Genomic DNA, 18,528 nt, shown 5'->3' with positions numbered 1-18,528 from the left:
AAAACATGGATTCTCATCAGTGCAATTTATTTCTTACTCTTTTATTTTATATATATATACATTTTTTTGTTTTTATATATTTTAAAAGCTCTTACGGCCCCTGGAGGACACAAAATCCTGGAGCAGCTTAACAAACCTCGACAAACACACACACACACACACACAGGAAAAAAGAGGTGTATATATATCCAGTTTCTAACACACATACATGAACATATTTCTCTAGGGAACTTTCTCCTTTTCTGCAATTCGTTTTCGCAATTCCGAGCTCCCATTTCGACTTTGTCTGGTAACATTTGAAGAGTTTCCTCCGGTAGAAACAGGGTCGAAAAATAAGATAAAATGAACTAAAAAAAAAAAAAAAAAAATAATAATAATAAAATTCCACGGATTGCCTTCGCTTTCGATTTCCGTGTACATACCATTCTCTCTCCTCAACCTTCCCTCGTATTCTCGACTTCATCTATCTCCTAAAACTTGAATATTCCACCGTATTTCCACCCATTTTCCCCAACTAGCCCTTTTCCCTTTCGCTAATCAGAAGTGCAGAAGTATTTTTCCGATTGTACTTCGGGACTTTGACTCCCGAGAGATCTAGAGAGAGTCCTAGTGCAACGCCTAGTAGTACCTCTTATTCCCTTCCAGGCTAATTTAAATATTTAGTCTTTTGAGGGAGAACAAACAAAAAAAAAATAAATAAAATGAAATAAAAGAAGTAGATATGTTATATGGATAAAGTTCTTGTTTTGTATATCGTAGCTCTACTTCAAAAAGGAAATAAGGAATAAAAACGAGCGACAGGAAGGTACGCAAATGTATTCGTCAAAGGACCTGATTACAAGTCTAAAGGAGTCGAAGTCTTTTCTACTTGATGCGAATTTCTCTTACATCTTGTTGTTGTGAGAAGTTTTTTTGTTTTGTTTATATGTATATCATGACGATTTTTGATTCGATTTCGTATGAATACAAATTTCTAGTTCGGGAAGAGTAGGAAATGAATAAATAAAATAACGAATTATTTTGTATGAGATTCTCAGCGAAATTAAGATCAACACGGAATATGGAAATTTTGTATTTCAATGATGACTAAGATGCTATCAACAAAGTACAACATGGATGCCATTTTCCACTGGCTGGAAGCTTTTGAGATTTCAGATAATACTAGTGCTGTTATGAAATTTTTTAGAAATTCCCTCTTCTACACAGACACGTAGCCTCTGCGCAGTCGTGTGGGAGTCGTGCTGCACTCTCATCGTGAAAATCCAGGTTCGAGCCCCGTTGCCGCTGCAGTGGTGGGTGAATAGCGACCGAGTGGTGCAGTGGTAAGATGCTCGTCTTCCACCGTGAAGGTTACCGTCAGGGTTTACGGATTCGATTCCAGAAAAGAACATAGAAACAAGTTCTCTTTACCTACCGAGACTAGGGCGACCACCGTTAGTTGCCTTCATTTCTTACCCAACCCCATCGGTTGGAAATTCCCGTTCGGTGATATGACCGGAGTTGGTGTGCGGTGAAGTACATAGATGGATGCTTGAAACTTTTTCTATATGCCTATTGAATTAGCACTGGGTGTATAGCCATATGTGTGGGTTTTTCAAAAACTCAATACGAGTTTCTATGATGGAGAAGATGCGGGGAAAAGCCCGGGGCTTCGTTCAACAGATCACGGTAACGGTAGTAGTGAGCGGCTAGAGTTTGTTTTCTGCAGTTCTCCAACTCCGAGTTATGATTCCGAACCGTTAAACAACTTTCCCATTTGATAAAGTCTCTTCGCAGAGAGTAGGCAGACCAACAACATGATACTTACATTTACATTAAAATTCAAAATAGCATTAAAATTCAAAATAACATTAAAATTCAAAATAACATTAAAATTCAAAATAACATTAAAATTCAAAATTACATTAAAATTCAAAATTACATTAAAATTCAAATATTTACTATCTTGACTTCAAAACACGTAAAACAGCTGACAACACCAGCAAGAAAATGACTTGACTCACGACTATCGGAGCAGAATGCTCAATCAACCTGTTGTGTGTGATTTGAAACGAATTTAAAAAAAGTAGTACGTTGAATAGTATATAAATCGTTTGTTCCATCAATGATGCGTCAAAGAAGGCTTGCGGCATATGAAACACGCCTTTCTCTGGGCCTACACCCATGCCAATAAAATGAAGGCTCCTTTACAAAATAATATTCGGTATAAAGCAAATTGTTTTTCATCCAAGCCCCACGCGTGCCTCCTGAAATCTCTCCATAGACCTCCCTGGTTAAGAATCTCTGGATTAAGAGGTCAGGCTTATGTCGGTTATTTTCACATCATGAATATGACCGGGCCCTACAATGCTTTCAGACTTTTGGAATTTTCGCTCAATTTTTGCTCAAGCAATTTTGCTCAGTTGTTGGCTCAGATTTTTGTAGTCCAGATTTGACCACGTGAGATTTTTTTGTGTTCTTTATAAAAGATAGACTTTCCTGACAGGTGGTTTGCGGGATGTAATTTCTATGTAACAATGTTTCATGGAATAAATTAACTAAAATTTTGGATTTTGGAAAGAATCTTGGTTGAGGGCGGTTAATTCCAGATTTTTTTCAGGAAGTGATTTGCAAGAGGGCAAGACTGCATTTATCCTGAGAAGAAATCCCTGAAATTAGTAAAATGCAGAACTTCAGACTCATAAGTGATGATTAATGACATTAATTTACTGCTGTAACTCTTGAAGTAGTCTACACATCATTTTGGTAGATTGTTCCGATCTCACACATTGGAGAGAACGCAATCTATTTCGACAATCTATAATTTTTCTTAGTCATGAAATATATCCAATTTCGAAAAAAAAAATCAATAAAAATTGAATTGAGTATTCGAATTCATTTTCGTGAATACAAAAGTATAAAAAAGTAAAATAAACAAAAAAAAAATGTACCGGTTGTGTATACAAAGCCATTGCAGATCAAGTACACGAATGAATGCGTGGGAAAATTATTCAGACTCTGACCCTTGACACGAATGATTTGACACGGTATAGTAAATACTCATTAGCGCATAATACAATTAGAATTTCCAATTTTTTTTTGTTTGTGTGTGTGTATGTACAAATTCATCGTAAGTTCGGTCAAGTGTTACTACTGTTAGCCCAACGGAATCGTCCGCAACTTAGTTTTAGCACACAACAGAATTTTTTTTTCCCTACTGAAAAAGGCGAAAATAATTTCGACTAATTCTTGACTGGTGGACCATGCAATGAATGAATGATTGGAGAAACCACCCAGAGATTGTACTACTTACATCATTTTCTTTTTCATCAGTGGAAAGAAATGGAGAAAGAAACAAATTTTCTCGATGAGTCAAGTTAACCCCGCCTATATTTTCTAATTAACAGGGAACGTTATTTGTTTAGGAAAATATCTTCTATGTGGAAATTTCTGGTTACGATTTTTGAAATTTACAATTACGATAAGCTAATTTTTCAGGATCAATTAACAGGGGAAAACTATAACATTATATGGTGAGTCAGGACATTACCATTACCGACTTTTTTTAACATATCCAGTGGGATTGATGATACAGGGTGAGCGTAAAATGAGTTGATCAGTTCAGAGCTATTTGAGGCCGCAACCACTAGCTGGATCGACACCAAAATTTGAATACAATTCGATTAGAAAAAATGCAAGGAATTTGGAATAAGAAAATTGTTTTATATTTTACTATATATCGTTTTAGCGAAGTTAGGCGATATTGCTCAATATACAGTCAAAAATCATTAGCGGGTCACTCGGATAACGCTCTATTCCCCTTACAGGGTCACTTTTTATAAAATCTGATAGACCTCTATGATAATCTAATGTTATTGAACTCCCCGATGATGCGGAAGTTCAATAACATTATGATGAAATAAATATGAATAAAATTATGTTCGTCCACAGGCACGCCTCTTCACTACGCAACTCAATGCTCCAAGACTACGGCCTTCCACTTCAGAGAGCCAACCGAACATCTGCGAATACCTTGGCTTGAGTGCATCCTGAAGCGGGGAGATTCGAAAAGTAAAATACGTAGACTGGTCCGCTTTCTACAGCTACAGCCCCGGAGCCAGAACCAGATAGAGAGCCACCCATGCCTGTTAGGAGATTTACTAGAATAAGGCGTCAACTAAACCCAGACAGCGATCTCATACATCTGTTTAGAGAAGAGGAAGAAGAAGAGGAGCCCGGAATAGTATGATCCACGCTGGATTATCGAGAAGCTGGATACAGGCAGCAATTGCTGACGAATGTCTTAGGACCAAATCAAACCACACGGTGCAGCGATTAGATCAACCCAGCAGCAGACAGGCTGACAGTTTTCATTGATGTGATAGTAACTGATTCACAATGAAAATTCCTGAAGAGAAGCAGATCAAATTTTATCGATTATGACGATTTCGTGATTTATAACCTGTGATTTATAATTGTGATTTATTTACATGAATCACCATTTTTCGATTATAAATTTTTTACTTGTTTACTGGCGATGTGCGTAATGGCACCTGCCCATGTATGCAATATATCTCTCTAGGTTTCTATCACTATCACTATCCCGATAATGTGTCTTAAACTCCACTTAAAAGGGACACTTTTGTGAAAGAAAGGCTTCACTCGAAACTTTTCATCTGCGCTCTGCGGTCACTTATTGGTTCGTTTCCCTCCATTCGATAGAGCATGTCTTCTCCAATATGGGTAAGTCTGGTGGGTCTGTAAAGTTGAGTTGAGGATGGAGGGGGACAGGCTCCAGGATGAAAGAGCGCTTGACAAAGATTCCCAATTTTTATCTACCTTGATGAAAGGTTTGCTTCTTCAACTTAATTAAAAATCGTTTTTTTTCCCATTGAGAGCAAGAAAAACCTAAATTTTTAGAATTCTTGTAACGAAAAAAAAAATAAATAAAAAAAATAAAAAAAAATAATAATATATATATATATATATATATATATATATATATATATATATATATATTACACAAGACAACGATAACTTTCTTTACAGGAACGTATGAAACATTTTCTTAAGTGGCAATATTTCTGTGTCATTAAAATGCATGCATGTTTGCATAGCATTTCTACCAGGAAGAAATTTTTGAAACGTCGAGAGGTCAAATAGGAAAATTTTCACCCATTACAACGAACTTTTCCCTTCTCGCGCCTTCTCCATAATTTTGTAAATTCTACTCGAAATTTCCAAAAAATAGCGAATTCATGAAAATGATAAATAGTGATGAAAATGAGACATCACTTCCATCCTTTCCATCATTTATCGACGAAATTCCGGTAGATACTGTGGTCTATAACGCTTTCGTCATCTAGAAATTAAGAAAAAAAAACGTATTGATCCAAACTCTTTTAAAAATGAGAGTAAATAATTTTCATACGCTTTTTCCTCAGTGTTTTAATTGTTTTAAAATTACTTCTCAATACGTTCAATTTTTTTTTCCTCGAAGAAATGTTGATGGATTATTATTATTTTTTTAATTAGAGTAACTTTTTAGCCTGAAATCTTTGGGGTCACACAGATGACTAACTTTTATACAATATTTCATGATTTTGGAAGGCCGGGTTAATTGAGTTTTATAATGTAAATTAACATGAATTAATCAGTTATCAAGACTGCACTTGCGTGAATTACGAACAGGTGATTTTCTGTGATCGAATGCATCAATAGAGGCAGTGCGGAAGTAGCAAGATCATGCTCTCTTCCAAGAGTGGCTCCATAACGAGGTTTGACGGTATAGGATAAATAGAGGTCAATGTAAAATAGCGACTGGTGCGAGCATGAATTTGGCGATGTCAAAACACAAATATAAATCCAATACAAAAATCAAAACATCAGAATTGAAAAAAAAGCACTGATTCACATATGCATAAATAGATCACGAAATCTCTCAAGTTCGTAACTACTATATTATTCACGGATAAATGAATAAGAGCACGAAAAAGTATGATTAATCAAGAAAATAACAACAACAAACACCCAGTATGATGTAGGCCTGTATCTCAATGTATAAACATGAAGGATTATTCGGTTCTTACAATCAGAGAAATCGGAACAACTTCCAAATTCACATCGAAGAAATTGAGATATCAATAAATAATAATAATAACGCATGTATATTTTGTTGTTGTGAATAAACGGCCCACGGCTGTGGTATTTCTGATATTAGCGCCCATCCTGCATTTCAGGCCGATCACGACTACAATGAAGATAAATACACTTAAAAAAAAAAAAGAACAAGTTTTAGAGCCGTAATCGATTTTCTTCAGCTCTTATTTAGGTTTTTTTCTCTCATCTTATATATATATTTTTCAACGTTCGTTGTTATCACGGTCCGGTCTCTATATCTGGATATAATAATAATTTCACACTGAATTGCGAACGGTAGCCATTCTTCGTTGATTGATGATGAAAATTATTACAAAGAAATACGCCTCCTGGTATTTCTCTCATGCTTGTTTTTGCTTTTTTTTGCAGATTTACTGACAGTAGAAAAATAGGAGATAGAGTTATATACCCGCGAGTTGTGTGTGGCAAAGCACGTTCTCGATTATACTGCATATTATTGCCACGCATTGCAAGGTTTCTATTCCTTTGAATGGAGAAGATTCCAAATGCGAGACGGTATTAACGCACCGTAATTATTTTTTTACCTTATATCATGTAACAATATTTTAGGAATTTTTAAATATTTCTTCTCTGTTCCTCTACAGGTCATTTCACCCTCCCCCCCCCCAGAAAATTTTCCTTTATATTTAGACGGAAAATTTTATCACCTCTGGACTTTGGACCTTTGAATGACTCTGGAAGTTATTGATTGTGAACATTTGTGTCGAAAGGAATTAAAGCGTTATAGAAATATTAACAAGAATAACTTTTGAAAATACTTAGGTGTTGAAAGGTTTATAGAGATATTTGCGTGTGTGTGAGAGGAATTTTTTGAATACGAAAGAAAGTCCCCTTTTAAAAGTCTCAGAAGTTTGGATTTCCTAAAAGTCTTTAAAATTCTCATTATTTGGGTTATCTTAATTCAATGCTGTCGAAATTTCAGGAAAAGTCTTTTAAAAGTATTTATACGTTGTTTGAAAGCGTATTATATTCATTAATACACAGGTGCTGGCCCCGAATACTTAAGCATACAATTAACTATTTTATTCTGACTATTGCTCAAAAATTATAAAAACAATCAAAAGTTTGTCTATGATTTGAAAGCATCAATAACAATTAATATCTTTAGACTCTCAAGAAGTAATTGTGCATTTCATCAAAAAAAGGTTTAAATAGGCTGATGGATTACCATTGGAAATATCTTTTTTCAAATTCACGCGAAATCTAGAAAATGATCTTGAATAATTAAAAAAAAAAAAATCAACAAGCAACGAATCATTCAGAGGATTTAAAAAACGAATAATATTTCAATATGAAATCTTAAATTGTGAAATTGATCCATTTGAGAATTTCAAAAGTATGGAAATACTAGATATAATCAAGATATAGTCGATGTTCGTTGCAACGACCACACATTATTACGACCGTTCCATTATATTATAACGACCAGTGTGACAAGTCCCGAATGTTTTCTTCCCATTTATTTTCATATAATATCACGGCCAATCAAGATCATTCGATTCAATGCAACGTCCGAACTCGTCTTTACCACGCCTCTGTTTTTGAAAAGAAATGAATAAAAATTTAAAAATTAGGTTTTAACTTGGACCTTCGATATTTGAGAATTTTGGTTTTTCGTATGTCAGATGAATGTACTATTGAATTTCTGCGTGTGACTGTTGCATGACTGATCCCTCCGTTTCTCGAGGTCTGGGTTTCTCGGAATCCTTATTGAGGGGAAAGAGAAAATGAAAGGTGTGTGTCAAAGATATGACTTCATGTGTCCTGACCACAACGTGAAGTCATATCTCCCAATAGATATTCATAATGAATTCCTTTTCTTCAGATATGGGGCCAAACAAGAGGACTTATGCATTCATTATGAAAATAAACACTTTCTTGTTTTTATTCACTGAACATGGCATCTGCAAGGAGAGCAACGCGATATCCGTCATGCAGTGTGTTCGTTGAATTAATTATATATATTACGATTTTATTATTATTTCCTAACACGATACATTTTATTCCTACTGTTCACATTATAACAAAATAAACAATAATTTTTTACTCCGTCAAAATGTGGACTTCTCTCAACAAACTTCCGATACAACGACCTCCCAATATAATATCTGTTTTCCATGGAACCACGAGGGTCTTTATAACGAGCGCCGACTGTATATAAGTACCAGTGTTTCTTAACTTTTTTAACCCATGGCTCCCCTTTGGAGCTTATTTTCTTCTTATGACCGTCTGTATTGACCAGGGCTCCCCCAACGTAAAGTTATTTAAAGCCGGCATTACACTGTAAAAGTTTTAAAAAAGTTCTTTTATCAAACTTGAAAAATGCAACCAATAAACCTATTAGTTACATTCGCTCAACCAATACCCTTATTGGTTGCATTTTTCAAGGTTTATAACTAAGCCTCAGTTTTGAACTGGACCCTAGCAGGTTTTCCTAACTAATCACACGTTTTCCTACCACATCTCACTTTATGCTTAATTTTTGTCCGCATGTATTTTTTTTCAAACCTCTTTGTGGCCCTCTTTATGTACCAGTGGCTCTCTTGGAAGATCCCAGGGCCACAAAAAGAATGAGAACCACTGGTACAATATATACGACATTGATACACGCCTGCGAATTAGTTAGACTACATAACAAAGGGGTTGGGATAGCAATTAGATAACAGGATGCCGCAATAGACAAGACAGAAATCGATGGAAAAAAGTATTTTATTGTTTGAAGGTTGTAACATCATTGTTGTTTGCTACAGTTATTTTTTTTTATTTCATTTTTTCATTGCTATTCACTTTAGCACGTGCTGTAATATAGAATGTAGTTATGAAGTTCATGATATTGATGAGCAGGTTAAATGCTCTCGTTTCCCCTAAAACCGATACCTTTTCTGCTATAATATTATACCTTCCAATGGGGTAACGATCAATTTTACGAGGCTGTTGTGTACGCGGCAGCTTTAAAAAAAAAATGATCAGGAAGAAGAAGAGCGTGTGCGATTCGTGCTGTCACGATTTATCGTGAGTCACGATACTGTACACTTACGTTTCAATTATCCAAATACCACCTCTGTTATTTTATTATTACTATTTTTCTTTTTAAATATGTATTTGCTACCTTGTTCACAATATACTACGACTCGCACGAGGAGTAAACACTGCATGCTCTTATCTTCCGGGTTAACGAGACAAAACACCAAAAAGGTTGAAATAATCGATATTTTAGTGAAACTACTTTTACGTCTTTAAAAACAATTTTCGACGAGTTACTAACGTTATTATTATATATTTTTTTTTATAATCGTTTCTATTGATATCTGATTGGAAATCGGCTTCGGATATTGCTATGTTATCAGGTATAATGAAGAAGTAGAAGAGGTGGAGAAGAAGGCCTTATCCACGATGTGATTATTAGAACAATTTCCAGGCTTTTATGGTTGCGAGCTGATTCTGTTTAGGCATCATGAAACTCATTTAAGTTTTTTCTCCCCGATAAATGAGTCTGTAGTTTCCATGTTTTGTATTTTGTTAATGACACGTTGAAGAAAATAGTCTGAGTAATTTTAGGGCGTGAGCCTAGGCTACGTCTCTAAAAGACAAGCTCCTAATATACCTAAGGACATTCAGAAATTTCAATGAAATCGTCCCATTCTTCGTCCGACTCTTTTCTGGAGCAGAGGTGCTGTTTCCACTAGTGGAAGAGAGATGTTGTATACGTATGTGGCTATCGTAAAAGTTCACGTGCTGACCATTTGTGTCAGCCAAATATATTGCTCGGCATGCCCGGGGCATGTACTTTTTCGACCTCACGACTGCCACATAAGCGAGCATAGGAAAAAATACAAAACATTTGAACATTTTTTATTTTTTTCATTGACGATGATGCAAGTGATCCTACACATGCGTGAAATTTCACAAATATTCTCTTTTTTGGTAGCCATGATTCAAATGTGTAGTCAACGTATTTTGATCAATTTTCACAGTCCTAATATTTAGCAGCCCGTTGCGATCATGGGCTCTCGTATACTGCAACTAGGCTCAAAATGGAGTCATTTAGACCTATTGCGACTGCTCTCAAAATGGAATCATTTAGGTCTACTGTAACTGGGCTGTTCTGCAAAACCTAAAACTCAACCTCACTTCCAGCGGAACTGTATATTCTAGTGCGTCGCGAAATGAGGGAAAATACGTCTTAGTTTGCATAAAAACGTAAAAATACATTTTTCCAAAATATTATGTTATATGGCCTATTATATACAGTATATAATGTGTCCGAAAAGGATAAAACTCTGCGATTGAGTCTAAAATTGTACAAAATATTTGTGCCTCATTTCTCTTCCATACAAAGATATCAGGAAAAAATATCCATCGCAAAAGATGTGATATATCCTATTATAATTTCTTAAGTAAAATTAGTTGAAGGTTTCGAACTGGTATGCGACATGAAAACGAACAAAATGTGTTATAATACTTTACATTATTGTTTTGTTTATTGCATACCGGTATAAATATCATGTGCCGAAATACCGGTTAATACATTTTTATGTTCGCCTCTAGATTATTTTTTGTGAGCATTATTAACCGGTATTTTAGGACATAAAATTTACACCGGTATGCAGAATAAAAAAAAAATTTCGTTTCATACCACATGTTCTTCATTTCCATTCTGCACACCAGTCTGTTTAAAAGCGCAACAATATAATTTTATTTACAGAATTATAACAGGTATAGTTTTGATTTTATTCAATGGGTGACAGCAGTGGTCCAAACTTGAAGCAGTTTATTGTATTTATAATAACAAAGTATAAAAATATAAATCAGAAGGCTAGGTAAGTTTAATCCAATTTTTTTCCCCACCGGTTCACAAATTATTTTTCACATTTAAGCTGCGGTTTGTCAAAATTTTCCCTTTATTTCAGGGGTCTACAATGAGAAAAAGTTTAAGAATACTAAACTAAACTGTAAAAGACCCAGGCTTTTAATGCCAATAGCTCATTATATCCATTGGCCATACAATTTGATACTATAATGCCTTCTGAGATTAATTTTTTTTTTCAATTTGTTTTTAAATCGCATGATATGGCCACCCCATCCTAGACCCGTTCCTGCTGCCCTATCCAGTACCATAAATCGACTATTATTCTATGAGCGAGTAACTTGTTGACGGAAGTCCCACTATTATTTATCCCTCCCCTTTTAATATAGTCACTGCCCAACTTACGAACTTGCCCAACCCAAGTTACGAACCGAAAGATTTGACACTACTGACGAATTAAAGATTGATCTTGGTGAGATTTGGCAAAGACGTTTCCACCACACTGCTTCTTTTCGAATTTCAAATTAGCTATTTGGCGCAAAATCGGTGCGACTTACGGACGATGATCGGAACATAATTATTTTGTTCTTAAGTCGTGTGTGTGCGGATTCATTTTTCTATGGATACTTTTCTTTTGTACACTCTTCGTGCGAAACACCCTGATATAATGAATCTTCACCGAAAAAGCTTCTGTATACATACTATAATAATTCATCTTTTTATATATTCTGTTATAATTTATTTTTCTATCACGAACTTTGATGTATAATTACCACCATGAAGCCACGCGCATTTTTCATTTTACCCACGTTCAGCCGTACATAGAGACTACGGCAAGATAATAAATCAATATAATCAATCGTTGCTACTATATTGACCATGAAATCATGTATGATCATGACATCGTGAAATCGTGATCGACACGCCAAAATTGACAAGATCATAAATAATGACCAGAATGTCCCACGGAGAATGAAGACATTTCGAACAAACCAACGAACGTATACAGTATTTCGTATTTTTCAGAAGTTTGGTGATATGATAAAAATGCACCAATTTAGTTATATCAGCTATTAGAATATAAATGAATTTCTTGTAAATGACTGATTAAAGAATGATACATGGCATCCCATTGTGAATAAATGTACAGGGTATGTGTGTGTGAAAAGTCCTGAACATATTTTGAAAGTTAATAATAAATCAACCAATTGACATTAGAAGATACAGTTTACATTAAAATACTTATCGTGGCCTAGAGTATTTGGTTCCTTTTTGATTTTTAAACTAGACAAAAAGTTCAAATTTCACACATTTTGTATAGTTCAGGCTACATCTACACGGGTGCTCATGTGAAGTATGATAGTAATATGCAACGCAAATTGTCATAAACATTAATTATGCGCTGCTTGCATTGCATTTAGTGTTATGTCGAGTTTTTTTGTTTTACAGTGCCACAGACTCTAGGTCCTAATAAGTATTTTAGTGCAAACCCGCACCTTTTTATGTCAATTGATTGATTGGTTATTCATTTTTAAAATGTGTCCACCACTTCTCGCCCACCCTGTGTGTATTACTTACCATCAGCAATATGGTCTCTTCCGTCGAAATAAGGCAGCGTAGGTGGTGATGATGACGGTGATGATGATGTCGTGCAAACGTCAATATTTCCATCCGTTTCGTCGAGATTTCCCCCATCTGCTGAATAAGAAAGAAAAATATCGTCAGTATATATAAATATTTCATGGTAATAAAAATTATGTCATTATGAAATTCACAAATCGTGTCAAACCCGAAAAGTTGACCGCAACGTACGGAGCCAAGGTCCTTATCGTCAGTCATTCTCAAGTCAATTTTTGTCTTAAATTTGTGGTGACAATTTTAAGCGCATTTCTCACCCGATTTGCCTTAGTACAATTTTCGAAATAATATCTTTTCGGAAAACCTAATATTTTTACAGCGACCCCCTTACGTTACAAATTCGCAAAATTTTCTTAACTATTCCTCTTGGAATCCTATTTTCAGAAACGCTGATTTAAACGATTATACAGTATCTCATTAAGTATCTGGCATAGATAGAAGTTCAGGAGGTCAATTGTGGTAGATCTCATTCAAACCAATACAATGAGTACGCTTTATATTAATGCTTCTCCAAGTTATGGTACCGGATCGCCCTTACAGTACGGTATATAACCCTTGACGAGAGAAACATAAACAAATCACATTTTTTATTTTATTTTATCAAAGTGTCAAAAGTTGTCCAGTTTTAATGGTCAATATTTTATTGAATTAATAAAGTGTCATTGATCATATGCAAATACAAATAAAGAAACAAAGGCCAAAGAATATAAAGTACAGAACAAGTTTTGTTTCGCAGAACAGTTGTTAAAATTATAATTCTTTCAGAAAAAATATCTTTATAGTATGAGAATAGTCAGTGCATATAAAATAACTAATAAAAGTCGTTTGAGAATAATTTTCATATGGATTGTAATTACAACGTTTGCAAAGATATGCGATGTTTATAATGCGAGAAGCTATCCATACTTACAATAAGACAACCATAACTTTTTGTGGTCAGCGCTTTTAATTTAGTGTGTGTTAGTTTTTTGTGATAATATATTGCAATTATTTTAGGTTGCTGTATTTTAGCATTTTTGACATCCATATTTTTAAGGGCATCTTTTTTCAGCCACCTCGTTGGGCATTTTGTCTGTTGTCTGACTTTTGTATTTGTATCATATTCTCCGTATTTTCCGGCATGCCGGGAAATTGGAGTCACAGATTCTGAGTTCTTAAATATCGTTTTATTTTTAAAATCTATTGGATCGGCTAAATTCATATTGTGATCCTTATTAAACGTCGATTTTCCCAGCATGTTGGGAACGGACCAGACCCCCAACATTCAAAAAGCTAGTATCACTCTCAAGTTTCATGGCATGCCAGCTATTATCGGGGAATACGGAATTTCAATTTGTATTACAGAATTTTCTCTTTTGTAAAAAAATTATACGCATGTAGACGACATATATTCAGAAATTTTGGGTGTATTAGTAGATTTTCATCACTTAATTTCCAAACTATCGTATGTTTTCCAACATTTTCTTCTTTCTCTTCTCTTAAATTTCAAAACATTTAATTCTTCATAAATATCATTAATTATCATATTCATGGTGATTCCATAATTTCCCTTGCGGCCGTTTACTGGCGAACTGTTGATCCAAAGAGCATTCTTCCAATTAGAAAAATTATCCATATGACGTGTAGTTATTAAATATTAGTAATAGTTATTAAAATATGGAAGTTAACTTTTTATACGGACACCCGTCTTCAAAAACCTAATTAGAAAGCTGTTGCTCTGTCTTTCGTGAGGCCAACAAGAAATTCCAGGTTTCCACGTGCAATATTCGTTGAAGTAACTGAATTAAAAAATTGGAGAAAAGTTCATCATAAAAAAGAACATCATAAAAAAATGTGCTTGCTCGCGTTGGTTTTAGGCTGTTCTTTCCCACTTTTTCTCGAATCCTAGGATTCAAAAATATCTCAGATAATATTCCACTAGGAAACGTGGAATTTTTTTGTTGGCTCCAGGAAAGACAGAGCAACAAATTTTTAATTGGTTTTTATAGGACAGGGTGTCCTAAAAAACCCAAAAATGGAATCACTCTGTATATAAAACAAGTTATGTAATTACGATTATTACGATAACTTGTGACAAAAATATCAATTAGAACTTAACTGTCTTTTGTCACTACGGACGTAATAGGAATTTCTCTAGCGACAATATATATATATATATATATATATTCAAATTAATATTTTTATTGAATCGAAACTGAATGAATAAGTTTAGTAATGGATCTTATAGGAATTTTAAAGATATTTTTTATCGTAAATTTATTTTAATATTAGTAATGTATTTCAATTTTAATTTTAGATACTATCCTCATCCTCATTTTTGAGGATATAGATAAATAAAATTTTGATTAAAAAATAGATATTATGTGTAAAACGAAAGTCATTAATATTTTTGAATTTATTTTTTTCAATATTACATACTTTAATTTATTATAATTTCAAGTATGAATATTCATTATTAATTAGCCGTAGTTAGTTATTGCACGTATCTGAATTTCACAATAAAATGAAATCAAGTAGCGCAAACAAGTTACTGTCTGTATAAATTAATGAAGAAAAAAACAGCATTCAATAATTTTTTACAGCTGTAATCAAAAACTAATTGCACGTTTTCATTATGATAAATACTGTAGAATACATCCAGAACATGTAATATAGGGCACATCCTAAAAAAAAATAAATCAATATCATTAAGTATTTTAAGGATAAATTTACCTTGAAATAAAACGAAAATAATTACTTATTTTTCGCTGAAATTAAACCTGTCAATAACTTTTCGATACCTGTTTGAAATATACCTGTTTTACAAGCTATTTATGAAGTATTAATCACGTAGTGATGTAACTGTTTCCGATATTATTATTATTGTAGGCGTTGCCTGATGTTTAAATTTATTTTTATATTTTTCCCCCTTTTCTTAAATATTCAGATTTATTCCTCTTTTTATTTTTGTAGAAATTTTCAAATCAAATCACTTTAAATTTCTATAAAAAAAATGATCAAAATACGAGCTTCGTATTTATCATCAGAGCCGTCAAACGAGTTCATACAAAGACAAATAAGAAATCTGAAGACACAACACGCAAATTGCACAACAACGTGCAAAAATAGCAAGAAAGGGACATAAAAACTAAGAAATAAAAAAATGAACATGAAAATCAAGAACATGAAAATGGACATCAAAATCAAGACATAAAAAATTGGACACGAAAAGATTGACATAAAAAATTAGACATGAAAAAATAAATAAATAAAAAATTTGACATGAAAATCAAGACATAAAAAATTTGTTGCGAAAAAATGAAGGAATAAAAAGTTTGATCAAAAATTACAAGACATAAATTGGACATAGAAATTAAGACAAAAAAGAAATTAAGGAGAAAACAAGGCCCAAGGTTTTATTGCAAGCCCTAATTGTATATATTCTGAAGCTTTCTGTTGGGGAAAGTCGTTTTTTATTCAAACATACATGAAATATAAGTAGATGAATAAAAAATTGACGTACACTTGGAAAATACTGACATACTGAAAATTTCATTGGAAACTGTACAAAAGTATGCAGAGATCAAAAAATAAAATAAAATCCAAAATTAATGAAATTTTCTAATAATTTGGGAGCTTCTGTTGACTCAGAGCCTTGGGTCAAGGCCCTGTTGGCCCATTCATAAAGATGCTACAATCTACGTTATTTCTCATCTTTATTAGGGGGTATTTTGAATGTGGAAATATCTCGAATTTTAGCGTAATATGAAATTATTTTTCCCTCTATTTGTTTTCAATTTCTACTTATTATTTAACCCTTTACGGGCCAGTGTTTATTTGGCTAATACATGGTTAAAAAAAACTCATTATACCAGTTTCTTTTCTCATTTTTTTAGTAGTTTGGGAAATACATCTTCTAGTGTCATTTCAGTAAGAAATACAGCTAGATAAGTACAATACTTTTTTCATCTACAAAATGTTTATCTCCTATTGGTGTCAATTTGTAAGAGCTGCTGAAATTTTACTTGTCTAGGGATTTATAAAATCACACCAACTACTGAGGGAATAAAATTAAAGGTAACAACTATTCAGCTTTGCTAAGAAAGATTTTATCTGTTTATAGATAACATTAAAGACAAGATAATTTTACTCTTAATTAATCATTTTAGCTGATTTAAAAAAATCCATTCTCATTAATTTGTTTTGTTGATGTATGTTTTTCAATTGAAAATATGCTAACAGCTCCCCTTTACAACCATATTTGCAAAGAAAAAATAATTTTCAATAGGTTTTTATATGGGGCACTATAAAAAGAGTTTAAAAATATTTAATTATTTAAAAATTCTTTTATCCAATTTCTGCTGAAAAAAATAGTTTTCGACTTCAATGTTGTCTAAACTGTCCGCATAAAAATGTAATTTGTAATGGTTCTGTTTGTGCGTTTCTTGTATAATAGGATATAGACTTACATTTTAGAGATCTTGGTTTTGCTTGTTTCCTTCTCGACATTTTTCACAATTTTACTTGTAGATTTTCTTCTTTTTTTTTTTTTTTTCACAGTAACTGACGAGAGTTTGTGTGGATTATTTTTTTCTTTTTGTCTTTCGACGCCACACACGTGGTTCGGCGGTGGCCCACGCCCACCGGTACACGCACTTTAACTTCGGTGTATTTTGGTTTTCGTCTAGCAACGGTGTGTTTCTTGGTTGTCTTTGATGGTTTCTTTGCTCCGTCGTCTCTTTCGTTTGATGATTTTGAGGACGAAGAGGAGGAGCGAGATCCCGATGCAAGAACAGACCCTTTTTGCGACATCAGCACCACCTTCTCACTTGCGCCGAATCCGCCTTCCGGCGCATCTCCCAAAAGCTCCACAAGTGCCATCCATACACGTCCACCCGATAGATACTCAACTCAACTTATGTGATATAGCACACACACACGAGCCCGTTCCGCTCACAAATTATGATCGAAATGTTTTTGATAGCGTTAGCAAAACATCGTTCCAAAAAAAAAAAAGCTACTTCACCTGATCTTTGACTCCTCTAGGGGACTATATAATATGAATATTCATCGCTTTCGAATTTCTTACTTTGTTGGATCTGCTTTTCTTTCTTATACTCTAAAAACAAATATACATAAAAGTCATGTTTTACTGTTATAAAGTATGAGTAATACGCGTATTTGTTACTGTGAATTTCTAAATTTCAAGTTTGTTTGTAATCACATTTATTGGGTTGTAAAAGTATTTATAAAATTTTTCGTGTTTTCACAGATCTATGGAGCATTTTATATACGAGAAATTGATCGAAATTTGAATTTTCTGAAAAGAGTTTTTCTAAATGAACAGAGACCACCTGAACTAAAACCCAACCTGAAAATTGGCTTTCTCAACACAGATGCTTGCAAAAACATGCAATCAAACCTGGTGGGAAATCCAGAGTGCATAAATTAACCTGCTAGAGGCAAAATAAAAACCTAATAAAATAATGATGTAATTCAAGACACAACGAACAAGAATGAGATAGAGATATGTATAAACGCGTTGCCCGAGTTTCAAACTTTTTATTTTTATTTTCGAAGCACGAATTCAAGAATGAGATTAGAATTTTTTTTTAATATATCGTGGCTTTCTTTGAATGATCTCGTGGTATTTTGGTGGCATCGGTGTACATTCTATCTCGGCATTTCTTGCCATCCCCAAGCCTTCTGAAACATTGCCATGCTTTCTGTTTCGTATAGCAATATACCTATCCAACCATATAATCTACCAAACCAAGTTCCATAGTTCACTGGTGGAAATCATACCCCTACTACTACTTGCACTACATGTAAAATGTATTTCGAACTAATCCTGAACCATCTTGACCACTCAATTCCTGACCAAATTGCACAATTTTTTTTAGAAATGATAACTGGCTACTTAAATAACATATTTGAGGAGTTTA

General features: G+C 33.8%; 1 protein-coding gene across 1 annotated transcript in view; it reads right to left on the bottom strand.

Moving 5' to 3' along the window:
* LOC149075834 (zinc finger protein 423-like) overlaps positions 1-17,464 on the bottom strand; it is a 122,396-nt gene extending 104,932 nt beyond the window's left edge. The window contains exons 1-2 of the mRNA XM_089242150.1: positions 17,152-17,464; positions 12,545-12,664 (exon numbers count right to left, since the gene is read on the bottom strand). Coding sequence (XP_089098276.1) covers positions 12,545-12,664; positions 17,152-17,464 — 433 coding nt within the window. The remainder of the gene's footprint in view (positions 1-12,544; positions 12,665-17,151) is intronic.
* Between the last annotated feature and the right edge of the window lie 1,064 nt (positions 17,465-18,528).

Source organism: Pholcus phalangioides, unplaced genomic scaffold (assembly GCF_987345545.1).
Source record: "Pholcus phalangioides strain wild (caught in Gottingen) unplaced genomic scaffold, Ppha-v1.0 ptg000015l_1, whole genome shotgun sequence".
In the NCBI taxonomy this organism is placed as follows: Eukaryota; Metazoa; Arthropoda; class Arachnida; order Araneae; family Pholcidae; genus Pholcus; species Pholcus phalangioides.
Note: the sequence above shows the minus strand (reverse complement) of the source record. Positions and strands in the feature narration are given on the sequence as shown.